Source organism: Phoca vitulina, unplaced genomic scaffold (genome assembly GCF_004348235.1).
Source record: "Phoca vitulina isolate PV1807 unplaced genomic scaffold, GSC_HSeal_1.0 scaffold36, whole genome shotgun sequence".
Taxonomy (NCBI): domain Eukaryota; kingdom Metazoa; phylum Chordata; class Mammalia; order Carnivora; family Phocidae; genus Phoca; species Phoca vitulina.
In genome coordinates, this window is record NW_022589739.1 from 12,875,324 (window position 1) to 12,902,090 (window position 26,767).

General features: G+C 56.8%; 1 protein-coding gene across 2 annotated transcripts in view; it reads right to left on the reverse strand.

The window, feature by feature from the left end:
• The window catches only part of PDE2A (phosphodiesterase 2A), a 91,150-nt gene that overhangs the window by 25,756 nt on the left and 38,627 nt on the right, over positions 1-26,767 (reverse strand). For both annotated transcript variants that reach the window (XM_032426928.1, XM_032426929.1), the window contains 2 exons: positions 5,948-6,037; positions 1,837-1,925 (listed from right to left, as the gene is read on the reverse strand). In XM_032426928.1, coding sequence (XP_032282819.1) covers positions 1,837-1,925; positions 5,948-6,037 — 179 coding nt within the window. The remainder of the gene's footprint in view (positions 1-1,836; positions 1,926-5,947; positions 6,038-26,767) is intronic.

Below are 26,767 nucleotides of genomic sequence, written 5' to 3' on the forward strand. Positions count from 1 at the left end.
GGTTGAGGGATCCTGAGAGGTGCAGATCTGAGACCTCTCCAAGATGCCTGGACCGAAGACACCCCCTCCCACCCCTCCTCACAGCAGAAAGCCTCAGGGGAGCATTCTCGGGCCCAGAAGGGGCAGAGCACACCCAGCAGGATGCTCCCCTCCTGCCGTCTGAGCCCAAGGTCCTGCGTCCCTCTCCCAGGAAGGCCTTCCCCAGCCACTTGAAGGAAACTTCCTGGATGGAGCAAACTTATATGAAGCAAAGCTCTTAGCAGTAGGGCTGCTGGCTCCGAGGAGGAACGGGGATATAATAAGCATTCTTTTCCTTAAGACTCCGAAGACCTGCCAGGCCTATCCTGCCATCTTACAGATGGGACGGTGGCAACCAGAGAAGGGCACGGCTGGCTTGGTTCACACAGTCCTCGAGGGAAGGAGTTGTCAGGAGATGCTGAAGGGGAGAGTGTCACCCGCCACCCATCCCCTAGGGGAGCCAAATGGGAGAACAGGAGGTGAGAAGGCTCTGGGTTGTTGGAGAGGCACCAGCCGCTCCCAGGGGGAAGGGTTGGAAAGAGGCCAGCATCCTGGAATTCAGGGTCCCAAGTGCCGGGAGGGGCCTCAAGACCACCAGCATCCCCAGCACCAGGACCTCTAGCAGCCGCAAACAGCAATTCTTTCCACCAGCTCTGTGAAAGGGGAGCGTCTTGCCGGCCTCAGCCACTACCTGAAAAAGCCATATTCCTGGACGACTTGGCCTGTAGGAAAAGCCGTCCCCCGGGGACTGGAGTGCTGCCTTCTAGTAACACCCCCACTGGTGCCCACTCAGCCCTCAGCTCCCGACCCAGCTCCCTGGGCCCACGCTGGCCCTGCGGTGCTGAGAAGGCAGTGACCATGTCCTCTGCGGCCTGACCTCCTCTGGACCAGCGCTCCTGCCTGTCAACACTTTCTCATCTGACGAGTTCCATTTCCCCTGACTGTCCCCTGAATGGCCAGGAGCCAGGAGACGGTGTCGCAGGCCTGGCTCTGTCTCACACCAGGTATGTGGCCTTGGACACGTCTCATGATGGAAGATAAGGAGGCGGAATTCAATAGGCTCAGAAGTATCAGGGGACCATAGAGCACCGAGCCCGCTGTGCCTCGTGTCAGGGATTCCAACATTCCATCCTGACAAAAACAAAACCAGATACTTAGCGTTTCTAATGGATGCAGTTTTAAGTGCTTTACTTGTGTTAAACTCATCTAATCCTCGAAACAAGCCTACGAGATAAGTAACTAATCATTATTGTCATTTACAAACGAGAACCCTGAGGCCCAGAGAGGCTGAGTGCCTTGCCCTAGGTTATACAGCTAGTAAAAGGGAAGTGGGATTTGAACCCAGGCACTGGGGCTCAGAACCCACAGCAGGACACCTGTCTCTGATCTCCCTGCTCTCAGACACCGGGTTCACACCATGTGCTCCCACAGGTCCAGCATTCTGTGATGCGGTGAGAAGCTCCCCGGCCGTTCTCAGAGCCTGCTGGGGGTCTAATGATAAGCTGTAGCTCCGACCTTCTGAGACTGGGCTCTGAGGAGGCTGCTGCAATTCAGAAGAGCTCTCTAGGTTTCTAGAAGAAAATCTACCAGTGGGCACTTGCCCTGTGCTGGGCACTGCCCCAACACAACACGAGAAAAGACATTGGTTCTCCCCTCTATGGGGAGTCAGTGACCCAGCCAAGTGGGTCCAGTGACCCAGCTGGCGGGGAAGCTGAGGTCAAGGGCAGTTGGGGAAAGTCAGACTGGATGACTTTGGAAGGTCTCCCAGGCCTGAGATCCTCGATTGCAGGAGAGGCAATAGGGTACAGAATGGCTCACCGGACTTTCCCCTCCTGGGGCAGCTCGTGGGGGGGGTCCTCACACACCAGCCGGGACTCCCCATCCAGCAGGTAGGTGTAGACAGTCTCCTAGGACAGAAGGTGCTCGTGAGATCCTGCGGAGAGCCCTCCCAGCTGCCTTGTCCCAGTGCAGACGCGGATCTGGGTGACAAGGTCACAGATCCTCTGTTAGTGGGCTCAAGCATCTGTTTTTACTCCCCAGGTGATTCTAACTTGCTGCCAGGGTGGGAAAACTCCTTTATGAACTTACACCTCAGCCTCTCCTCTTGGAGGGGTTCTGGGCAGCCAGGAGCCACCTGCTGGCTTTCCTTGTCTATCACCCCAAATCTAAGGTGCTGGGGAGAGAGTCTAAAGGGCTGAAAGTGCAGACAAATCCCACCCACCACCCACGCCAAGATATTTCCCCGCTGTGACTCCAGCCTCAGCAAACCGTAAGAGTGGTCCATTCAGGGCTGTATGGTAGGAGGGGCTTAGAATGCCCTGGAAGCTTCCCCCCTACCTCAGAGACACAAACAATTCTACAAGAAACCACACACTGTGACTGAAGCCAGAAGGACTCCCTGGAGGAAGTGATCTTGAAGCTGTAACTGCAGTGAAAATTAGACACATTTGGGGAATGGGTGAGGCATAGAAGAATGGCTTCTGGGCCTGGGCCGAGTCGCAGATAAGCAGTGTAAAGAGCACAGAGCATTTATGGAGCTGACAGTGGAGGCAGGGGGCCCAGGAGGTGGCCTTGGGGTCAGCAGGGCCTAGAAACAGAGCTGGGGAGGAGGCTGCTGTGAGCCCTGAGAGAGGAGAGCAGGTGCGTATTTTGGAATGATTGCTCCCTAGAGTGAGATCAAAGCTCTCTTCAAAGCTTTGTCAAGTCTTCAGATTGTCAATGTGCCTTCCCCAAGGGCCCAGAGCAGTCTTGGCCTCGGTTCTAGGCCACGTCTTGGCAGAAGCGGTTGCCCTCACTGACCCATGGGTGAAAAGCCACATCCCCTCCACGCAGGACTGGCCGCCCGAGGGATCCATAACCAACTCCCAACAGCACAGCCTCAGCGGGCGCCCCACGGCCCCACGCTCTGGGAGGGAGGGAGACACAGAGACCAGCGCTGCCCAGCTGGGGGCCCCCACATGCCCAGCTAGGTATCCTGAGGGACACTGTTTTCTTGGGAGGGCGAGGGAGGACTCTCCTCTCTGCTGATGCTATCAGGGAGGGCTTCTGGAGGAGGTGACATTGGAGCTGGGTGTTGAAGGCCCACCCCCGGTATGCATGGAATCCAGTCGAAGCCGTTGCCCTTCGACCACTGTGAGTGTCCACAATCCTGCCAGCCACTCTTGCTGTCTTTGGCTGCCCCTGCCCTCCCAGCCCCAGGAGTTGTTTCAGTCCTACGGCCAGAGAATGGGAGCCAGTTCATTGGTGGTGTGGGCTGAGGATGATAGGGCCTGAGAGCAGTGAGAGGGGCAGGCACAGGCCAGGCCTGGAGGCCCCCTGTCCTTCAGGGGAAGGGTCTAGGCGGGGAGTTCAGGGATGGAGAAATCAGTGGGAGGGAGGCCTCTCCTCCTTCTGGTCCTCCGGCCCTTGCCGCAGCCTGGGAGGGGCCTGAGGGATCTGGCCCAAAGAGGTTAAGAGACCCCCCACCCCAGCACCCAGGCTCACACGGAGAGCCTGGCCCTGGCAGAGAGAGGCGGCTACACTGGGCTTGGGGAGGCGGGGAGGACAGATCCTCATCACTTCCGGATGTCCCTCTGCCTCCCACCCCCTCACTCTCAGCCCTCTGGGTTAAAATTAGCTGAGTTTATTGGAGAGAAGGAGGGAGCCATCGCAGACACATCAGCACCATCTGCATTCGGGCCCGCCTGCCACAATGGGTGCTGATGAGGAAGCCAGGTGCTGGCGGCTCTCCTCGCTGAGGGGGGTGTGGAGACCCCTCCCCCCTCCATCTCCCTCCTTTCTCTGGGGACAGAGCAGGTCTCCCATCTCCCCCCACTCCCTGGGGGCAGACTGGAACCCTGCCAGTCCTCCCTCCAACTCCCCGGGGGCAGAGCAGACGCCTCCCATCTCCCCGCCTTCCAACTCCCCGGGGACAGAGAAGACTCTCCCATCTCCCCTCCCTTCTCTGGGGGCAGAGCAGATCTCCCATCTCCCCCCACTTCCAGAGGGCAGGCCAGACCCCTCCCATCTTCCCCACCTCCATTCCCTGGGGGGCAGAGCAGACCCTCTCATCTCCCCTCCCTTCTCAGGGGGCAAACAGTCTCATTTCCTCACCCTTCCCTAGGGGCAGAGCAGACCCTTCCCATCAACCCTCCCCCAACTCCCTGTGGGCCCTCGAGACTCCCTCGAATTCCCTGGAGGCAGAGAAGACCTCCAATCTCCCCCCACTCCCTGTGGGCCCTCGAGACTCTCATTCCCTGGAGGCAGAGAAGACCTCCAATCTCCCCCCACTCCCTGTGGGCAGTGGAGACCTCTCATCTACCCGCCCCTCACTGGGGGCAGATCACACTTCCCATGTGGATGGGGGGAGGAGGGACCCCTCCTGGAGAGGGGGTGTGCTGAGACCCTCCGTTCAACCAGCTCCCCAAAGTCAGGGCTCCCTCCCTTAGCTCATACAGGTCTCTTGGATGAGCTAAGGTAGACATGTCCCACCGTCCCAGGAACCTGATCGCCTGGACCACAGCTGTCTTCCAAGCCCCCAGCTCTGGGGACACAATTAATCCAGTTCAGGGCATCTGTACTGACACAACCACCAGGAAGCCTGCCTGGGAAGACCTAACTAGTCACCTCCTCCTTAGCCCTCTCAGGGCAGCCCCAATGGCCACAGAAGGCCCCAGGACAGCCTTGTAGATGCTGACCTGCCAACCTCCCCACCCCCTCCTTTCCAGATGTTTCTCCATCCCAGGCCAGATGTTGCCTCAGTCCTGTCCTTCTCTGGGAGGATTTATTTTTGGGTGCCAACACACCACCCACTTCCTACCAATTTCACGCTCAGTAAAGCTCACTCATCAGCCCTCCTCCTGGGCTCTGAACTTCTAGAAGGTTTGAGAAGGCAGAGATGAGGAGAGAGAATGGAGATGCTTAGGTGCCAAGCCCCATTTGTCCCTGTCATGCTGTGTGACCTTGGGTGAGGCACCCCCCCTCTCTGGGCCTCTGGAGGTTCATTAATCAAGCAGATTCAGATATGGTAGACTTGCAGGGGTGGGGGTGGGGAGTGGGGGGGGTGAGGGGTGTCACATTTTGGCAGAGGCTGCCCTTGGCTGGTGTCTAGAGTAGGGAAGAGGAGATTCCAGGCTATGGGGACCCAGATGAGGCATCTCCTCCTCCAGGAAGTCTTCCGTGCTCCTTTGGCGGGTTCAGATCCCCCCACCAGGCTGACAGCTGCTTCAGGTCTCAGGGGCAGTTTGCTCGTCCTACTGCCTAAGGGGTGAGCAGTGGCCAACGGAGCCAGGTTGAGGAATGGCCTGGGGCAGCTTACCAGGGCCACAGGCCCCTCACCAAGGCACTCTGGGCCCAGACAACGAAGGGGGCCAGGTGACCATGGGCCCAAGCAGCCACCCTCCACCTGCCCCCAATCTGCAATCATCCGTGGTGTTGGGATAGGTCAGAGAGAAGCCTGAAGTTTTCTAGAGGTCATCTTGTCCAGCCTCCTGTCTCCAGGCACTTTACCTTCACACAGACTCATTCAACAAAGCTATGCCTCTCACTGCAGCTCTTCTTGGACTTGGCATCAAGGAAGTTCTTCTGCATGTCTACCCTCAACCTCTTCTGCTACATATTCCAAAGCCCACTTGACTCCACTATGTTCTAGCTATTATCGTAGGGGAATCCTTTCCATTATTTGAGACATGATCTTTCCAGTTAAGCTCTAAGTCCCCTTCTGTCTCTGACATTCCAGAATTCCTATGTAAGTTCATTCTTTGGGACTTAGCTTCAGCCCTTCTCTTTCAGGATCCCCTCTCAGAACACTTATCCAAAACCGTCGCTTTCCTACGAGAGCCCTCTGGGCAGGGACCCTGCCTCTTCCTTCCTTCTCAACACTATGTGAGGTACAGCAAGGAGCTGGGCAAAGGTTTGGGGGGTGGGGGGAAACATGGGGCAAGGCACCTACCACTTTGGGGAGCACGGCCGAGAGGGCTTCCTTGACAGCCCGCTGGAAGCCCGCAATGTGGATGACGGAGCCCAGACTCAGCAAAGCATCCTGGAAGAGAGGAAAGGGCAGTGAGGGCTTTTCCCAGGCAGGCCAGGACAGCCCCATCTGCCCAGGCAGCTAGGAGTACAAACTTAACTTAAACCAGAGCCCAAGGCTCTCAGACACTTGAATCCCAGCATCTTAAAATCTCAGAATCCAACAAGTCTTAAGGCCCTAATGTGTCCAAGTCCACTCATCTTAGTGATGGGGAAAGGGGACTCAGAGAAGGGTCAGGGGCTTAGCAAAGTGCTCACAGTAAGTCAAGAGGTCAAGTCTAGATTAGCCCCCAGGCCTCTTGTTCTTTAGCCAAGGACAACTCTGGCATAGTAGGGAAAGCACAACCTTCCATATTAAAACAAAGCAAAATAAACAAGCAAAAAACCCCCCAATTTGTACCCTGGGTTGGGAGTAGCGAGAGTCCAAGGGGTACATGAGCCCACAAGGTGGGAGAAACACAGCTGGGCCAGCCCCTAGCAAGACAGAGGACGAAGGAGAGTTCAGCCTTGCCTGCCTCACAGCCTTCGAGTCCCAGGAACAGGCCCTGTCCTTGCAGAGCCGGAACAGAGACAAAAAAGGTCCGTGCTTCTCACTCTATTAACTTGGCTGAGCCACAGGGATCAAAAAGAAAGGTAATGGAACGGGGGACCCGGGGCCAAGGCAGGCTCATGACTCATACGGCCCACTCAGCCGTGCCCTCCCGCTAGCCCTGGAAGTTCTCTTCTGGGACGGCCGGGTTTGTGTCCAAAAAGCACAATGATGAACCATAGGACGAAGGACACATGGCTTGGCCCCCGTTCATGTAAAAATGTTATGAGGTTGAGAATCTTAGTGAACCACGAGTGCTGCATGAGCCCACAGTGTATGTGTGGCTGGTAATAATTAAAATGCTGAAACTGCAGGCCATATTAATAAAGATCTGTTAACCCGAACAGGGAAGATGACAGTTCCGCCCCTTCTGTAGGTGGATTAGATCATCCCCAGTGCATTGTATCCCAAGTAAGCACAAGATGAGACCCATTCACAGGTAACCCATGTAAGGAGGGAACTAGAAACCAAGTCTTGGGGAGAACAATGGCAAGTGAGCATTCGGGGAGAAAGTCCGCTGCTGCTGCCCACTCCTGGGAACACAGGACTCGGAGGCAGCGGCGATGAGGGGGAAGACCAGAGCCAAGAAGATGCATGGCCGAATGCAGGCGAATCCAGGCTTCTCCTGGATCCCAGCACAGGACTCCTCTGTGGCCTCTCTGAAAAATGGGCCCTGAGTCCATTCTACCGTGGCTGAGACCAGAGAACCTGGGGGTGCCCAGCCTACAGCAGAGCTGACCCATGGGTCTCCATCTTTGGCTCCAATCTCTCAGGCTCTCCTGAGCAGCAAGACAGGACTCTGTGGCCCCAGGGACAGGCTGGAGACCAACAGGTTTGAAGGACGCTGGCCCTGGCCCAGTGGGATGAAGGACCTTTTTCTAGGCAGAGCCACACCACATAGGCAGAGGCCACCAGGAGAGAGGGAGGAGGTGAGCTGCCTGTCCCTAAGGGTGGGCAAGAATGGACTCAGGGCCCATTTTTCAGAGAGGCCACAGAGGAGTCCTGTGCTGGGATCCAGGAGAAGCCTGGATTCGCCTGCATTCGGCCATGCATCTTCTTGGCTCTGGTCTTCCCCCTCATCGCCGCTGCCTCCGAGTCCTGTGTTCCCAGGAGTGGGCAGCAGCAGCGGACTTTCTCCCCGAATGCTCACTTGCCATTGTTCTCCCCAAACCCCAGCCTCCCTCCGGCCCCTCCCGCTGCTCAAGGATGAAGACACATTTTAGTCACGGAGATAAGTCTCTGCCCTTGGACATCAGAAGCTGCTAATTCCAAACATTAGAATCCCCCCCTTGGATTAATTGTCCTTTAACACTTAGGCACTCCTGGTCACAGTTCACACCCCCCAGCACGTGCTACACTGGGCCACAGAGCCACAGACCTTCATCTCTCCACAGAAGTGCCCAGCACACCTGCAGAATGCCCCCCCCCCCCCCCCCCCCCCCCCCCCCGCCCAGGCGCACACAGAGGTTCATACAGGGGCAGCCATTTCCGTCTGGATTCACAGGGCCAGGGCTCAGAAGCCTGTCCTTCACTGGAATTGGTGGGTGCCTGTCAGACCTTTGTTCAGATGGGTCAGCTTTCCGTGACTTTTCAGACTAAGGGCAGGACGAAGGTGGGGACGGGGGGACAGCTGTGCAGACAGTATACATGTGGACTACTGTGGCCTTTTGAGGTCAATTCTGCAGACTAAAAGAGGGGAGAAAGAGCTCACGTCCCAAATAATCCCCAAATTTAGTCTGCCCACTCAGGCTCCTCAGGCTGAGGCTCCCAGGTCAGGGCCTCAGAAGGTAGTGCTGGTTTAGGTCTGTTCCTGCCTGGCAGAGGGGGGTGGCTGGGGGGTAGGCAAGCTGAGCCCTGGGGTTCTCGGGCTCTGGTGAGTCTGATGTGTGTATGCTGTGGAAGTTGGAGAAGAGGGGCCAAGGTGATGGAGTGAGCTCTGCTGAGGGGCGAGGCTTGAGACAGCTAAGTCTCCTCATTTGACGGATGAGGAGACCGAGAGTCAAAGAGAAGCAATGTCCCATTTATGGTCAGCCAGCGAGTCAGGCAGAGCCGGTCCGCAGCCCAGGTCTCTGCATCCCCAGCCCCTGTCCGCCCCCAGCTCCCTCCCCAGGGGGCTTAGAGAGGACAGTCTGTCCTTTGCTCCAATTGGTGGGCTCCTCTACCTGCCCTTTACTTGGATTGGGGGCTGCCCTGACCTGTCCTTTACTGGAATTGGTGGGTGCCTGTCTGGCCTTTGTTCGGATTGGTCAGCTTTCTGTGACTTTTCAGACTAAGGGCAGGACGAAGGTGGGGACGGGGTTGGGGGGGACAGGAAAGGAAACTTGAGGAGAGTCGGAGCAGTGGCAGAAAGGGGCTTCACAGCCTTGGCCAGCGTGGGCTGGAAGCAGTCATGGCCAATGAAGCCCAAGGCTCCCTGCCTGGCATCCTTCTGCCTATCCCCCTCCTGGCCCGGCCCTGCCCCGCCTGCCCCAGGAGTGGGGGTGTGGGGGGGCAGGAACTGCAGCTGGGAAGACCACTCTCATACCTCGCTCTCACAGGGGCCTTCAAGCCCTGAATCTTCCCCAGATCTCAAAGCAACTTCATCTCCACTGCATCAGCTCAGGAAGGAAATAGCTCAGATCCCAAAGCCCATGATGTGGGCGCGCAGAGAGCAGAGTGGCTGCCTCCATGAAGGGAGAAGGGAATCGGTGGGAGCAGCTGAGAATGAGCATACCTCTGTCCAACATACATGCACACACCATCACACAAACGTGCACACACATAGAGAGAAACACAACCATATATACGATGCACACACACAAATACATACTTAGGCATGAGTACACACACACACACACACACACACACATATACACAGCCCAGGCTCAGAGTGGGGTGAAGGAGGTCACATTTCCTGCCCTCTCAGTTTTTTTGAACAAACATCAGTATAAATATCAACATAACAACCAGGCAATTTCCCAGACCCCAGGGGAGAATATGTGGTATGTAGAAAAGAGTGGCAATTTCCAGGCCTGTCCCAGCCTGATGACAGAAACTCTGTGACCTTAGCAGGCCCCTTTCCTCTTCTGGATCTCAGTTTCCTCGTCAGTAAAAATGGGTCCTTCCAGCTCTGCAACAGATAGTTCTATGGTTCTGTGGTTTAATTCAGTGAGGATGGCTGGCTGGCTGGCTGGCTGGAGACTTCCTGCTTTCGCTGGCTCCCTACCTGAAGCTCTGTGGTTGGAGAGAGGGCCGGTCAGCACCGTAGACAGTGCCTCTCCCCCCCCCCCCGCCGCCCCCCCAGCACTAACTCCAGGTACCAAGAAAGAGGAGTCTGTTAGGAGTCAGGGCTCCTCTGAAGCCAGTCCTGTGGCTAGATCAGCATTTCTGCACTTGTTTGGGGAGGGGGAGGGTCTAGACTAAATTACTTCTAACTCCCTCTTAATGCTTAGGATTATATGAAGTCAGAGACCTTGGCCTTAGTTCTTCTGGTGCTACCGGTGCAGGGACTGATGCCCGTCTTGAGGGTCAGGGTCACTGTCACAAACTGCCCTCCTGTCTTGTCTTCATGAGTCTCAATGTCTTTTCCCACCTCTTTAAACCCTCCTATTGCTCTCCCCACTGCCTGAAACCTAGAGCTCACCCCTCCCTTTCTGGAAGGAAGCCTCACAGTGCCCCTGTTGGTGGCCTAGAAGAAGGTAGTAACATCAAACCCAATGGTCAAGTCCCTCCCAAGACTCAAGCTGTATTACTGGGACTGGCCATATGGACTGAGTCATCCAACTCTGCTTGTGCTAAGTCTCCTGGGTGGCCTGGGGGGGTCTCTCTGTGGGCCTCGGTGTCCCCTTCTCTGAAACTTGGGTGTCCCTCAAGATCTCCAGGGTCTTGGAGCCCCTCTCTGCCTCTATTCCTCTTCCCTTCCCTTCCCTCTGGGCTGTGTGTCTCTCTTAGGCCCTGTCTCTCCCAACCTCTCCAAGTGGATCTCTCTTCTCTCCATGCCTCCCTTAGTTGATGCCCAGCTCTGTCACAGGCTGCTTTCCTGTCATGTCTCCATGAGTCTCAATGTTTTTTCCCACCCCTAATCCTCTCTCCTCTCAGCTGGCTTCTCTCCCATCTCTCTCCTTCACACTCCACCCCCACCCACTCTTATCTCTCCTGTCCACTCCTCCCCCAGACCTCCAGGCAGTCCCCTTGAGAACTTGGGGAGAAAGCACCTGACCCAAGATAGGTACCCGCAGAATGGGAGAAACCCAGGAGGACAGCCATGTTGGGAGAAATTGGGGGTGCCAGGGCAGATGCCATCTACACTCTTCTGCTTCCTGCCCCCTGTTTTGCTGATCAATATATAGTCTCTGATCTTCCTGGAGAATGGGGCCCCTTCTAGGGCAAAAGAGAACTTACCCATTTCTGTGCCCAGGACTGACAGGTTGGGCTGCTGTGCCCGGCTGCCTAACAGAGCTCCCTGTAAGGGAGCCTCCTGGGGGCTCAGAGCATGGAGGCTCCCTTTGGTGGGCCCTCAGACCCTGGCCTGAAGTCCGACACCCCAACCTTCCGCTGTGGCTCCTCACAGCCCTCACAGCATGGCCCGCCCTGCAGAGTCAAGAGATGGCAAGGAAGAACAAGAGGCAGGCCCTCCTCCCTCCCGCACTCCCGCCCATGCCTGCCACCTGCTCAAGGAGCCGCCTCTAACAGACACTCATGTCTTAGATACTCCGAGAACAGCTATCTGTGAGCGCTAGATCTTGCACTCCCAGACCTCCCCTCAACAAGGCTGAGCTGGACCAGCACAAGAGAATAGAGGAAAGAGGCTTGGTAATCCTGGGGAGACCTGATCTGAAGAAACAGGCAGGACAGAGATCCAAGCCACAGGTAGACTAGCGCAAATGTCAGAACCCGGCTTGAGTGGGCCGTCAGGCTTGGGGGAGGGGACAGGACCTCTCTCAGACACCTACTGTGTGCTAGAGGGGCCCACCAGTGGCTCTCAACCATCTGTGCCCACCAGCATCCCCTGGACGGTTGGCTAACATAGTTTGCTGGCCTCACCCCCAAGTTTCTGATACAGTACATCTGGGATGAGGCCAAGAATCGCCATTTCCCACACATTCAGAGCTGCTGTTGCTGGTGCTGGCCCGGGGACCACATTCTGAGACCCAGGGGCATACACCACCTCCAATCCTCCTGCGGGCCCTGGGCCGATTGTTTTGTTTTGCTTTACTGCTGAATAGTCGACATACACTATTACATTAGTTTCAGGTTACGACACTGCGATTCGGCAATTATATACCTTACAAAATGCTCATCACGATAAGTGAAGTCACCATCTGCCGCCTTACTACCTTAGGACAATATTATGGGAGGTGCCTGCTTTGATCCTCCCGTTTGATAGGTGGGGAGAGGAAGGGGCGGGGCCTTGCTCAGGTGAGACCCGCCCAGCCTCGGAGGGCAGCCCGGGGTGACTCACGCCACCTCTACCTCCTGAGAGCAACTCCTCACCGAAGGTCCCGAAGGAGGGAAGAAGTGGGGCTGCTGGAAGGAGAGAGTGCGGGGGGACAGAGGGGTGACATGGACAAGGGCCACCTGGAGCTCAGGAGCCCAGCCCTAAAGGAAAGGCCTGCCCTTCCCCGTCCTCCTCCGCCCTCCGCCCCTCTCGTCCTCGTCCTCTCTCGTCGCTCCATTATTTCCCCTCCCCCTCCCCCTCCCCCTCCTCCTCCCTCCTCCCGCCCTTCGCAGACTCCGGCTTCAGTTGTTACTCCAACAGGGCCGCGTCTCCAGCCTCTGAGCCACACTGGAGACACGTGCACTGTAGAATACACCTGAGCCCAGTCCTGACGCCCGCCCCGTGGGTGCCCCACCTCCCGGATGAGCTCGGCCCCCTTACTGTGGGCTCTTCCCCTGCAATATGCCCAACCAGATCCTTCCCCCTGGCCCTGACCCTTTCTAAGCCAGACGCAGCTTCTACTCCAGATCCTGCCTCCTCCAACGCCCTCCAATTGTCCCAGGCCCCCCTGGATCCCTCAGGGGCTAGGTTTGGGGAGGGATGAAGGCTGGGAGGAAGGAAGGAGTTGTGGAGAGAAGGTAGGCTTGTGTGAACAATCAGCTCTCTGGGGGCCTGACTCCCTGGAACCTAGCACCTAGGGTCTGGGGTCAGGAAAGGAGGGGATGAGGGAACAGCCAGAGCGGGCAGAGGGAGGGAGGCAAGAGCTGAAAGTGCGGAGGGGCAGAAGGCCCCAGGAGGCGGACATCAGACCAAGGGGGGCCAGGACAGGCTCCTGGCTTCCCCACCTTCAGCTGCCTCATCCACGTGACAGGGTCAGTAGTGGGCCATCCTCATGGCCCACATTTTCCTCCATGCCACAGCCTTCTTCCCGAGCACATCACCAGCATCCCCCTCATCACAGCTGTCCCAGTCATTCTGATCACCAGGTGCCTCTCCATCCTCGACTCCTGGCACAGCGAGGTAGTCACAAGGAAGCAGATGTAACTCGCTGAGAGTCAGTCATGCCATAAGAGAGAAGTCTGGGAAGGAGGAGGGGGTGAGCTCCCTGTCCCCAAGGTTGTGCTGGGGAAAGGCCTTGGTGAACTTGGTTGGCCTCCAGCTCTGGGTTTCTTGACCCTAAATGTCTTCAAACCTTCCTCAGCCTCACCCCTCACACGGTCTTCATGATGGGTTCAGAGCTGGGCAAAGCACATCCAGGAGCCTCTGAAAGGCAGACACAGTGGCCTGAGCGGAAGAGGATAGAGAGAGGAGTGACCCACTGGGCCAATGTCCAAAAAGTTTCTGTCTCTCAGGAAATAATGACCAAAGGAAGAGCTGGATACATGAATGAAGGAACACACCAATGAACGAATGAATGAGTGACCAACCTCCCTTCTCTGGGTCTCCCTCCAGGAACTTTTCCAGGCAAATCTGATCTTCCCCTGCTGGCACTCACAGTCCTGTGCTCCCCCCGCCCCCTGCAGGGCACCACTGCTTTGCTCCTAGTTCCCACTGGTTCTCCCATCAGACTGGGAGCTCTTAGAGGCCAGAGGTGGTGTCCTGTTCCTCCCCAGGTCCCCAGCTTCATCCAGCCCATCACAGGTGTCAGCAGATATTAGCTGAGCTATAAAATGATCAGTTGGACTTCTGAGCGCCCAGAGCCTTTGGGCGGTGAGGGGTACATTCCATCACCGAGTAGATGGGTGGACCCCATGACCTCTGGGGGATCCCAGGCCCCGAAGACAGCTGAGAGCTCTCAAAGTTTCCCAGTTCTGGCACAGTGATTGTCTTAGAGAAGGAGCCTGAGGAATGAGGGTGCCTTGTGCTGAGAGCTTTTGGAAGCCTTTCCAAGGCAACTCCATGGACCACAGGGTCCTTCAATGCTTCAGGATCATCTCCCAGAACAGAAGGGGCTGGGGACAACATTTCAGGTGGAGGGGCTCTTCCCTGAGAGGAGCACTATCACTATCACCTTCTTTCATGACTGATGTCACCTCCTCTAGGCAGCCTTCCTGGGTGGGTCACCTGTCTTTGTCCCAGGTCTCCTGAGAATTCCTGCAGGACCAGTGTCTAGAGGGCCCTAGGTCTCATGGAGCCTAATCCCCAGCTTGATGGGGGTAGCTTAAGGCCAGGGGAGGCAGGAAAGGACTTGCCTAGGGCCTCAACCTGGAATCAAGAGGCCCACGCCCCGGCTCAGGACACACTAGGCTCGCTCCCTTCTGAGCACTGTTTGCTTTGGGGGGCCCCTCCAATTCCCTGCTTTGCCAGGGGGTGGGCTGAGCCCCTCTCAGATATGGGGTGGGGCTGGGCATCTTCCTCTAGACCAGGGGCAAGGCTTCTCATCTCTCTTTCTGTGCCAGACTCAGTGCCCAGAGTGGGAGGTGAATGCTGGATGGCACCAGCCTGGCATGGGGTTAGCGTGGGCCTGCAGAAGGCAGGGAAGAAGGGCTGACCTGGGGGGTGCTGGTGCGGGAGGAGGGAGGGTGAGTCTGGTAGAGCATCTCCCCGGGGACAAGTCAGAGAGCAGGGCACAGAGCAGCTACAAACAGCCATTGAGGCCTGCCTTGGGGTTCTCCCTGACTCTGTCCTAAGCTCTTTCCCTGCCTCTCAGCCTCCCCAGGCTCTCTGGGTCTGTCCCTCTTACTGCCTGTCTGTTCTCTGGTATGTGTTTCTCCCACAGTCTCACTGCTGGTCCCATGACTGTATTTGGCTCAATCTTCAGGGCCTGGCCCTTCCCAGCTGTTCCCCAGATCCCGAGGCAGGCGGGGGGGGGGGGGGGGGGGGGGGGGGGGGGGGGGGGGGGGGGGGGTGGAGTGGAAGGGGGCAGATGGGGGTATGAGAAAAGACTGGGACAGAGAAAAGTTCAGAGGCAGAGGGACAGACACAAGAGTGAGGAGGGGACCCTGGGGACAGGGCTGGGGAGGCAGGGCTGGCCAGGTTTATAAAGCCTCCCCAGCCACCGAGGGGGAGACCCTGAAGACAAAGTCAGAGTTGGAGGGAAGACTGGGGTGGGCCCTTTCCCTCTGCACTGGCTCCTGGCCCCCCCTTCCTTCTCCCTGCCCCTGCAGGAATGTGTGAGCACTTTCATTGTTCCTAAAAATAGTCCTTCTTTACTGGGGGTTGGAGTGAGGAATCTTCTGGGCTGGGTTCATCTCAGACATGCCCCTGCCTCTGGGCTCCCATCTACTCTGTGGGGCCTCTCTGAGCTGCGCCAACCCTTACCTGCCGTGCTTTGTTAAAAAGGAAACCTAACTGTATCCCTCCTTTGCATGAGACCGCCGTGGCTTCTGGGCCCAGTCGGCTCTGAGCTCCCAGGCCTGTTGGGAGCTATTTGTCCAGTGCTCAGCATGTCCCAATGGGGCCGCTGCCTGTTGCTACCAGCTCCCGTGCTCCAGCTTCTACCCAGCTCTCCCAGCCTTACTTCCCCCCACCCTTATGTTCCTCCGCCTGCAGGCCTCTCCGCCCCCTCTTGTCCTTCTAGGCCCAGCCCTGGTCTGCTCAGCTCAGGTAGCCGCCCTGCTGTGCCATTCCTCTGCCCAGCCCTGGCCCTGCCCTGCTCCCCTCAGCAGCTCAACAAGGGCTGGGCCGCAGGGCCCCCAGCAGATGCAGGCTCTGAGGTAGAGTGCTTTTCCAGGGAACGGGAGATCGGTGGGGAAACACCTCAGGCTCTGGGACCCCAAGCCCTGCCCTGAAGCCTGGACCCTACTGGCCCCCTCCATCTCCTGGCCCCCGCTTTTGTTTCTCTTCTGCACCCAAAGCCTGGAATGTCTCTCTCTCAGTTTCAGTCTCCAGGAGGAGGCCTATCTAGTCTCATCTCTTCCCTGCCTCCATTTCTTGGGTGGGGAACCTGAGCCCCAGAGAGGGGAGGTGATGGAGGCGTACAAGTTCATGGAAAGCTGGCCACAGGCCAAAGGCCTCAGTCACGCGGCAAAATCTTGCAAGGCCCCAGCCAGGGGGGCTCCAGAGGCAGCAGCGAACACTCTACACAACCCACCACCCCACCCGCCCTGCCCAGGGCAGGCAGTCTGGCATCCAAAGTTATTTGCCTTTGGAGGGCCCAGGAAGCCAGAGAACAAACATCCGGAGTCTCTGGAACTTCTACTCTCTCTTACATCCCCAGGATCCGGGAGCCACCAAGTGGGTACACCAGTGAGCAAGCGCGCATGCACGCGCACACACACACACACACACAGAGTTCTGGGCTGGGTAAACATGTGAGCTGAGAAGATCTCTCGGGACTGTTGTGCCTGTGAATCTGAGCAAGTCCTTTGGAGCCCCAAAACCTGGGTAAAAAGATGATGAGCCCCACCCCCAGCTTTATATTCATTTTGTCTTGGAAATGAAAATGAAAATCGCTTTTGTGTGACTTTTCTGATTGCAAAATCCTGGAGACACTCATCAAAACCGATCTTTTCTCTCGTTTCATGGGCAGCTCCCACTTTGCTGGTGCCCTAAGCACTGTGTGTGTGGCCTGCCCATTAGCCATCCGAAACGCGTGTCTCTGCGGGCCGCCACATGGCCACAGCAGACTACACCCCGTGGGCCGCTAGAAGAATGTCTGTGTGAGAACACATGGATCCATGATTCTGTGAGTGTGTGTGAGTGAATGTGTGAGCATCCCTGTGTCCACATCTGTGCCTGAGCCATCCGCATGGGCAGGGGACCTGTGTCCCCACGTGTGTGCAGTGGGCGTGGGGCAGCTTTTGTCTCTGAATGAGTGAATGAGTGAATGAGTGAATGAGGGTATGGCTGAGAGCATCGGTGTCTGAACACGTGGGGGGTCTGCTTCTCGGCCTCCCGTGCACCCCCCTCCCCTCTTCCACCACCTGTGCCAGACCAGGGCTCACATCCCTTCCCTGCCACCTGTCACCCGTGTGGCCCTGGACGAGTCTTTTAGCCTTCCTGGGCTCCGTTTCCCCATCCGTAAAACAGTGCCTTCTCCTTGAGCTGCTGGGGGGACTATCCTGGTACCATAAATGTCCTGCCCAAGCGGGCTCCCAGCTGGGGGTGAGGCCACTTCTGTGCGAGTTAGAGAGAGGTGACCCCAACTCTCTGGCCAGCTGCAGCCCTCAGGGGCGTGGATTGGTGGGGGAGGGCAGGCTGGGTTTTGGCAATGCCCTCCCTCTGTGGGAGCCCCTGGGCCAGGTATCAGGTGTGAGGTTAGAGGCCGTGGCCCTGCAGGTGAGCACAAAAGAGCGGCTCCCTTTCCTCAGCCCCCACTCCAGGTGTGCGGCCTGGGACTAAAGGGTCTCTGACTCTGGAACTGGGGTGGCCGTGTTCCAGATGAGGTTCTGAGGACACCCACTCCCTCCCTTTCCCCTGGGGCCCTGTCCCCTTGACCCGCCCTCCAGCCTTCCCTCTCCCAAGCCCAAAAGAAGGCCTTACAGAAGCCCTAAGAGGGGCTGACTACGCGGGCATGCGGAAACCAGCTAGGCTGACCGGATGCTCAGAGACACCCCCACCCTCAGCCCAACTCCCATTACCAGAGAGGGAGACTGCGACATGGTGAGGGCCAGGGACCCTCTCAGGGACACCAGTGAGCCCAGTCAGTCCAAGCTCCTGTCTCCAAACCTCTGTAGAGGCAGTTGGGGAGACCCCAGCTCTGGACTCTGTTGGCTACTGAATGGAGTCCGAGGGAGTAGGCGGGGGTCCTGAGAGGCAGGTAGAGGTACACCTGCGTCCCCAGCCGTGGGTGTGGACCTCCCACCTGGGCCAGATCCCCTACTGCTGTGATTAACCAAATTATAGGGGTTTTTCTTGAGCAAAGTGTATTGGCCGAATTGAATGAGGCTGCAGGAGCCCGGCGGAAGCGGGGGGAGGCTGACAGGGGGTGAGGACAGCAGGAGCTGGGGACAGATGGGTTGGGAGCAAGTCGTGGGGGCAGGGGACAGAAGGAACGACGGGGGGAGAGGAAGGCTGTGGGCACAGGAGGACAGGACACCACCCGTTCAGCACCCCCATTCTGCACACCCGCAGTGCTCCCGTTACACTAGCCGCCTGGGCATAGGGACGTGAGGAGCCCTGCTCCCCTAGAGACCGCTGAGCCATTACCGAGTGCTGGGTACCGCATTCCCTGAAAAGTACTGTCGCGTGTCATCCTCCCAACAGCTGCATTTTATACTTGAGGGGATTGAGATGCTCAAGACATAGAATGACCTGCTAGATGTCAGAGCCAGACAGGACTGTCGGACACCACAGCCCTTGCTCTTACCTGGTACCTGCTCATTCTGCTGAAGTGCTACCATCCTGCCTCTGGGACCCCTTCCTGGGGTGTTCAGAGAAAGGAGGAGGCCTCACACCGACTCACACTCGGCCCGGACACCGCTTCCATCCATGTCGGGGATTTCTCCTTGTCTATACTCTGATGGCCAGCAGCTGAGCTGGGGCCGATCCCCCATGGATCACACACTCCCCCCACGGCCCATGGCGCACCCATGACCCGTCTCACTCCTGTGCAGTGTCCTGCTCTGTGTTGCACTCATCACCCCTGGATGACACACAGAGACAGGATCGCTGTCACTTTCACATGGCATGTCCCACACACTCAGTGATTCACAGCCATTTCACGGTTTCCACAGCATCACACATCACTGAGTGTCACAGGGCCACACACAATGGTACTATCACTGTGCCCTCCTCGGAGTGGCTCATCCTCAGTGTCACACATCATGTTCCCAATGCTCCACAGTGTCACCCTCATGTAGTGTCATGCACACACTTCCAAGCTGGCTCTGCGTTGCACTCTGTCACATTTCAGCATCATCCGGGACCTTCTGACATTAAAAAAAAATCCACTTTCGGTGAAATGACAACATGTCTGAGATTTGCTTTAAAATACTTCAGCAAAGCAACCTACAGGATGAGAGAAGATATTTGCAAATCGTGCATCTGATTAGGGGTTAGTATCCAGAATATATAAAGAAATCCTACAACTCAACCACAAAATAAACAACCTGATTTAAAAATGGGCAAAGAACTTGAATAGACATCTGTCTAAAGAAGATATACAAATGGTCAACAAGCACATGGAAGGATGCTCAACATCACTCATCATTAGGGAAATGCAAATCAAAAGATAACACCTTTCCCCAGTCTTCCACCCATTAGGATGGGAAAGAAAGAAGAAAGAAAGAAAGAAAGAAAGAAAGAAAGAAAGAAAGAAAGAAAGAAAGAAAAGAAAGAAAAAGGAAGGAAGGAAGGAAGAAAGAAAGAAAAAGAAAAGAAAGAAAGAGAAAAAGGAAGGAAGGAAGGAAGAAGAAAGGAGAGAGAGTGAGAGGGAGGGAGGAAGGAAGGAAGAAAGAGGTAGTAGAGAAAGGGAAGGGCAGGGAAGCGTAGGAAAGAAGTGTTGGCAAGGAGGTGGAGAAATTGGAACCCTGGTACACTGTTGGTGGGAATGTAAAATGGCACAGTTGCTGTGGAAAACAGTATGATGGTGCCTCAAAAATTAAAAATAGGGTGCCTGGGTGGCTCGGTTGGTTAAGCATCTGACTCTTGGTTTTGGCTCAGGTCATGATCTCAGGGTTGTGAGATCGCACCCCACATCAGCTCCACGCTCAGCATGGAGACTACTTGAGATTCTGTCTCCCTCTTCCTCTGCCCCTACTGCTCATGCTCTCTCTCTCAAAATAAATAAGCAAATCTTTAAAAAAAATAAAAATAAAATTACCGTATGATCCAATAATTCCACTTCTGGGTATGTATCTAGAAGAATTGAAAGCAGAATCCTGAAGAGATGCTTGTACCCCTATGTTTATAGCAGCATTATTCACAATAGCCAAAAGGTGGAAGCAGCCCACGTGTCCATCGGTGGATGAATGGATAAACAACATGTGGTCTATACAAACAATAGAATAGTACTGAGCCTCAAAAAGGAAGGAAATTCTGACACATGCTACAGTGTGGATGGACCTGGAGGACATGATGCTGAGTGCAATAAGGCAGTCACAAAAAGACCAGTACTGTATGATTCCAGATATCTGAGGTACCTAGTAGCCAAATTCATAGACGGAAAGTAGAATGGTGGTGCCAGGGGCTGGGGGCACAGGGAGCTGTTTAAAGGCTATAAGTTTCAGTTTTGCAAAATGAAAAAGTTCTGGAGAATGTGAACATACTTAATGCTACCGAACTATACACTTAAAAATGTTTAGATAGTAAATTTTAGGTTATGTATAGTTTACAATTAAAAAATAAAAAATAAAATACTTGGGGAAAGAAGAATGAAAAAAAGGCGGGGGGAGGTTGGGTGGGGTGGAGAGGGATAGATGAACTAAATGTGCCCAAATCTTGGTAACTGTTAGATTTGGGCGATGGGTATATGCCAAGTGTATTCTATTGTTCTCCCTACTGTTGTGTGTACTTCAAATATTCCATAATTTAAAAATTTTACTCTCCCTCGACCTCACACCTCTTCCAGTGACCGCGCCCCTTCTCCGCATTCCTTGGAGCCAAAGGTTTCCAAAGGGTCGACTGTGCTCTGTCTTCACCCCCCACTCAGCCCCCCCGCAGGCCAGGTCTGGCTTCAGGCCCCACCCTGGCACTGACGTGGTTCCTGTTGGGCCAACGCTGGGCCCAGCTCAGCACCATCTCCCCTGTCCACCTTACCTGACAGCGCAGCCACCTCCCTCCCCCTCGACCCTCTCCCCTGCCCTGGCTCCACACTCTCAGTAGCCCCCACCTCCCTGGCCACTCCCCCTCTGTCTCCAGACTGCTCCTCCTCACCTCCCCGGCCTCCAGATGATGGAGTCTGCGGACTTGGGGCTGGGGCTTGGTCCTCAGCCCTCACCTCTATTCTTACTATGCTCTCTCCCTAGTTCATCCCAGCTACACCCACCACCTCCAAAGATACCCCCAGCCTGGCCTCTGCTGCCCACTGGACATCTTCACCTGGATGTCTGACTTCCGTCCAAAATAGATCTCTTCATTTCTGCCTCCTTGCCCTCTCTCAACCCCCGAACCCTGGCCTCCCCCCAGGCTTCACCCATCTCAGTAACATCTCCACCATCCATCACGTGGTCCCTCAAGCCAGAAACCTGGAAGCCATCCTCTGCTTCTCCCTCTGGCTCAGCGTCTCATTCATCAGCAAGTTCTACCATTTCAACCTCCCACACATCTCCAAAGTCCATCCGTTTCTCTGCAACTCTTCTGCCGTCCCCTGAGCCCAGGCACCACCATCTCCTGCCTGGATGGCTGCTGTGGCCTCCAACCTGTCTGCCCACCTCCAACTCGCCCCCCACAAATGCTCGGCAGCCAGAGCAATCTCAAAATCATTCACTGGACTGTGTCACTTCCCTGCCTGGAACCACTGGGGGTCTTCCCGGGACGGTGTCATCCACAGTGTCGTGTGGTTACACTTCACATCATCACAACCATGACACCCAGCATCACACGTTTAGCCCCGGGCTTAGAGTATCCCGCAGCATCACGCACAGGTTCTCGCACTTGGCATCACCCCACGTCACACCCTTGCCGACGCCTTCAGCCTCACTAGATCACATACGCTTGGGGCACGCGCTTGGTTTCACAACTCAGTGTCAGACGCTTGAGCCACAGGACCACACCTGTCATTGCACAACGTCACCCATCCGTGCTTACACAGCTGATCCTCCTGGTGTCATGCCCACGGAGCCACACACTTGGTATCACCCGGGGTCACACACTTGATGTCATGCTCTGACCCACTCACTCCCACACAGTATCCCATGATGGAGGTCGCACTTGATAACACGCAACATCACAAGCTCAGGGCCACGTATTCAGTAGAATACCCCCTGCCCCACAATCCGTGTCTCGGTGTCACCCCGGGTCCTGTAAGCTCCCCCCCACCCCCACCCCACTGGGCACAATCACCAGAGCTGCTGCCCCATGTCAAGGCTGTTTCCTGTTGTTGTGCTCAGAGTCCTTAGCCACTGCTTGTTCCTTCAAGGATTTCCTGTTGTCAGGGCCCCAGTCAGGCCTGGCCCAGCCTGGGATACGCAGCCCAAAGCCCAAGAGCTGGCCAGTGGGAACCCCACTGCCCACCCCCCCCCCCATTCTGGTTGGCCCATGGAATTTTCCCCCATTCAATCAACCTGGATTCCCCATGGGCTTGGGCGTGTGCTGGTTCTACTGAAAGGTGGCCTCTGGGCCCTGTTCCACTCCCAGGGTGCCCAGGAAGGGGACTCTTGGGCAGTCTGAAAGAGGCTGTCTACCCTGTCCCAACAACTTGGGATAAGACCTTAACTGGTCTATGGGGCTCAGTCTGAAGCTGCTGGGAGCCAGAAGGGAAGGACAGAAGGTAGAAGGGGAGGACAAAGGGTTAGGGGGTTAGAGAATCCCCTTCCCAGGGGAAACCAGCTGAGAGCTGGCAAATATGAGGACGAAGAAGGAAAGGCATTCCGGGGGGGAGCACCAGACAGGAGCAAGCGCTTAGAGGTAGGAACCAGAGGAAAGAGCACAGCTAGGGATAAAGACAGGAACGTGGGAGACGGGCAGGTGGTGGTGTAGGATTTGGAGAAAAACAGGTTTCTCTCCTACCCTTCCCCCTCCCCCTATTCCAGCCTTCAGATTCTGGCTCCAAGAGGAGCCTGGGGCACTCCCTTCCTGGCCCTGACTTCAGGCCGCACAGACTGCCCCCCACGGGCCGCTGCCAAGCCCCCTCCCCTCGTGCCCCAGGCCAGCCTGCAGGAAGGACACAGGGAGGCCAGCACACGCTCCCCACACGGCTTGAGATAAATATTTCCCAGGAAACGGAACTTGTTCTCTCAGTGTTTACAGCCAAGGACCAGGCCGGGCAGTGGGGGAGGGGCCTGCCTGAGGAAGCCTGTCCTGGGGCTCACGGCATCTACCCCAACACTGCCTCTGACCCCGCTGTGCTGTGCGCCTCTGAGCCAGTCTCTGCCTCTCTCTGAGCCTCCATTCCCAGCCCTCAAGGGGGCCAGGTCTCCCCCCGGCCTTGGCCTGCCCAATGTCTGGCCCCGTCTGAGCTTGGGTCTTTTCTGGGTGTGAGTCCCTGGTACGTGATGCCTCCTCCTTCAGACTGGGCTTCTCTGATTGCAGGGCCTGTGTCTGCCCATCTCCATCTGGTCCTCGTCTGGTCAGGGGTGAGGACAGATGGATGGACAGACAGACAGAGAAACAGACTGGGTGGCTGCTGAGGCCACCTCCCTGGCCCCAAGTCCCTGCACACCCCCGAGCCTGCGCAGCCCAACAGGTGAGCACAGCCAGATGGCAGGTCCTCCGGACCCCCAGCGATGCCAGATGCCATGGCCAACTTGCAGGCAGCAGCTCCCCTGGGGCCATGGGGCATCACTGAGGCCACTTGGTCCTGATGTGCAGAACCCAGGAGGGGGCTGGCACACCTGCCAGGTAGGAGCACTCACTCAAGAATTTTAAACACAGGCTGGGAAGTGCAGCCTGCTGGGAAGCAGCCCTTCCAGCCTCGTCCCGGTGCTCCCTGTCCGTTTCCTGGGCCCCACGGACATGCTGGGCCTTCTCTCATGGGGACCCAGGGCATCCTGCCCACATGCCCTTGCACACCCTGCTCTTTTCACTTGCAAAGACTTTCTCAGCCCCCCTGGCACTCTTACCTCACAGGACCACCCTAGCTCCTGCCTATCCCGGTCCCCCCCATCACTATGCCACCATGCTGGGCCCATTTATTCACCATTGGTGGCCTCAGCCTCACCCCAGACTGTGGGACCAAGTGGACCGAGGGGCAGAGATGTTTTTGGAGCTGGCTTCTCAGCACCAAGCCAGCCTCCTGCGGCCCGCTCTGGGGCTAAGTCTTTGTTCCGAGCTCCTCTACCTGCTTGTTCCCAGTCCTGGGCTGGTCCTTGTTGTCCTCACATGGTACTCACAGAAGGTGACCACATGGACTTCTCTGACTATCCCGCTGATTTCTGGCCTCATCAGTCCATGTCCTTGACCTTTCTCATCCTTCAAAGTTCCAAGGCCACCTCCTCCAAGAAGTCTCCAAGACTGCCCCCAATCCAGCAAGTGCCCCTTTCTTGGAACTACTCCAACTTTCACATAGCCATTCTCATTTAATCAAGAAACTTTACTGAGCACCTACTATGTACCAGGCCTAGGTCAGGTCTCATGTGGGCCCAGGAGAGACAAAGGAGACTCAGCCTAGGTTCCTATCCCCCATGCGTTTATAACTATGTGGGAAAGGATATATAACCACATGGGCTAACAAGTTACCCAGTTGCAAGCTCAGGGAAGCTTGGGGGCTATGAGTGCCCAGGAAAGAGGGGAGACTGACTTGACCTGCGTGGAGGGTGCAATCTGAGAGGACTCCACAGAGGATGTGACATCTAATCTGAGGCTTAAGAAGGGAGTAGGTAGAGAAAGAAAGGAAAGGCATTCCAGAGAAAGGGGTCAGGGCAAAGCAAAGGCGGGGAGGCCAGGAAGAGCGGGTATCCTGGGGAGTAAGCACTGCCATGTCTGGGAGCAACGGGTGGGCCTGAGGGGGCCCAGCAGGCAGGGCTGGCAACGCCAAGGCGTGTGGTCTCTCCTTATCCCGTGGGCAGCACCCGAGGAACCAGGGCTGGGCAGGGCATCAGTAGGCTTAGTGTGGATACGCGTTCCATCGCCCGTGTCCACCTCTCCCCCGGCCCCTGCCCTGCTAGGGCTCCCAAGGCCCCGAGATCCGGCAGAGAGAGAGGGCGCAGACCCGGCGCGCTCAGTTCACTACCCGAACTGCCTCCGCCCCAACCTCCAGAGAGCAACAGCCCTGGCCCTGAAGTAGGATTCCAGGCTGAGCTTGAAGAGCCCTCCCCGTGAGCTGACCGGCTGGCCCAGGGGCCAGGGAGCCCTCCCGAGAGGGGTTGCTGAACACATGTCCGCCCTGGGGATGGGCGCCCGCAGAGCCTCCGCGAGCCCCGGCCCAGCCCCGCGCTGCACCCCATCATCCTTGGCCTGGCTCCAGGGAGCTCACCCTTGCGGGAAGCAGGGAGGGTGCCAACTCCCTCCCTGGGCCAGGCGCCTTACACATACTTTGTAACTTGTCCCAGTGGCTCTACTGTGATTATGGCCAAATAATGCTGGCTCTTCTTATCCCCTTTGACAGGTGAAGAAACTGAGGCTTGGGCTGGTTAAGGGACTGGCCCAAGGTCAGACACTGAGAAAGTGGTGAAACTGGGACCTGAACTCATGTCCACTTGACCCGAGTCATGAGGAGGCCATCGTGTCTCCCCAGACTCCACCCCGACACGGAGGCTCCTCATCAGTCTCCCCATCCCTCTTCCCTCTTTCCCTCCAGCCGTCCCTATAGTATGAGCAACATCCTAGGGTCCCTACTCTCTCCAGTCCTGTCCTTTCTATATTGGGGAGCACTCAGCACTCTCTCCCAGCAGAGCTTAGGCTCACAGCCTAAGACCCTCCCTCTGAGGGAGGAGGCAGCAGGACCCAGACAAAGGAAATGTGGAGAGAGAACAGAAGCAAAGAGATCAAATGGGCATGATCCAGAGAGGCCACCTGGTGGGGCCTGGGGGGCTGGACCAGAGGGCAGAACCTGCCCTTGCAGGGAACTGGGCCAACGGGGCCGGGCAAAGGGGGCGGGGCACAGAGCTATACACAGGGGGCCCGAGCCTGGCTCCTTCCCTTTGGGGCTAGTTCCTGGCACCAAGGAGGGTCTCGGCTTTTCCAAAGCCCTCTCCCCTCATGGCTTCCTGGGAAGATGACAAATCCAGGCTTTCCTGGCAGGTGGCAGGGGCTGCTGAGACACAGCTGGGTCCCAGGAACACCATCTGTCCCGGCTCTGGGGGGGAGCCCCTGCCCCGTGGGGAATGCCATGGCCATAAATAAATTAATAATGACTTTCTAGGTACCCCCTGCCCTCCCAGCTCCCAGCTGTAGGGACATTCTCAGGGCTTGGCCCCACGTCCCCGGCCATGAGTCCATGCTGAGGCCCTTGTGCCCCAGGCCCCGTGTGGGCGCCTTTTTTCCCATCTTACTGGAGGGCAGTTGGGCATGAGCCACGTCTGGGCTCCACACTCAGATCTGCCCTGTACGCTCACTGTGGGACCCCACCGTGTGTCAGCTTGCCCAGCCATAAAAGGAGAAGAATAACGGTCCCTGCTTCCTAGGGAGGTTGTGAGGATTGAACAAGGAAGTGTGTCTAAAGCTCCCGGCACAGAGGAGCCTCCCCTTTCTCTGAGCCAGTCCTGGGCCCAAGAGTAGGCCCAGGCTGGTCCTGCTGATTGATCTGATTTTACACACAGCCCTCCTCTGTGCCAGTCTTCAGAGCCCCCCGCCCACCCCGTTGCTACTGCTCACGGCCCTCTGAGCACCCAGATCCTATGAGGCACCCCAAAGCCATGGTCAGCGCTGCCAATGGCATCCTTCATCTCAAAGGAAACGCACCCACTGAGCCCCCACCAGGCCCCCTTTGGAGGGCAGTGGGAGACTCAGGAATGACAAAAGCACAGTCCCCAGGCTAAGGAGCTCACGGTTCAGAGGGGCAGACCTAGAGAGTCCCATAACGGAGAAACCAGGGTGCTAATGGCACAGACATCAGAATGCCCCATCTGAATGCCAGGGCAGGAGAGCTCAGAGGAGGGAGCAAGAGGGACAGGGAGGGCTTCCCGGAGGAGGGGAGGCTAGAGCTGAGCCTGGAAAGATTTGGGAAGCTGAGGAAGAAGAGAGCGGCAGGAGTGGTTGTAGGGAGGCAGGATAAAGGGGGGGACTGGGGCCTGGCTGGAGCTGCAGAGGAAGCAGGA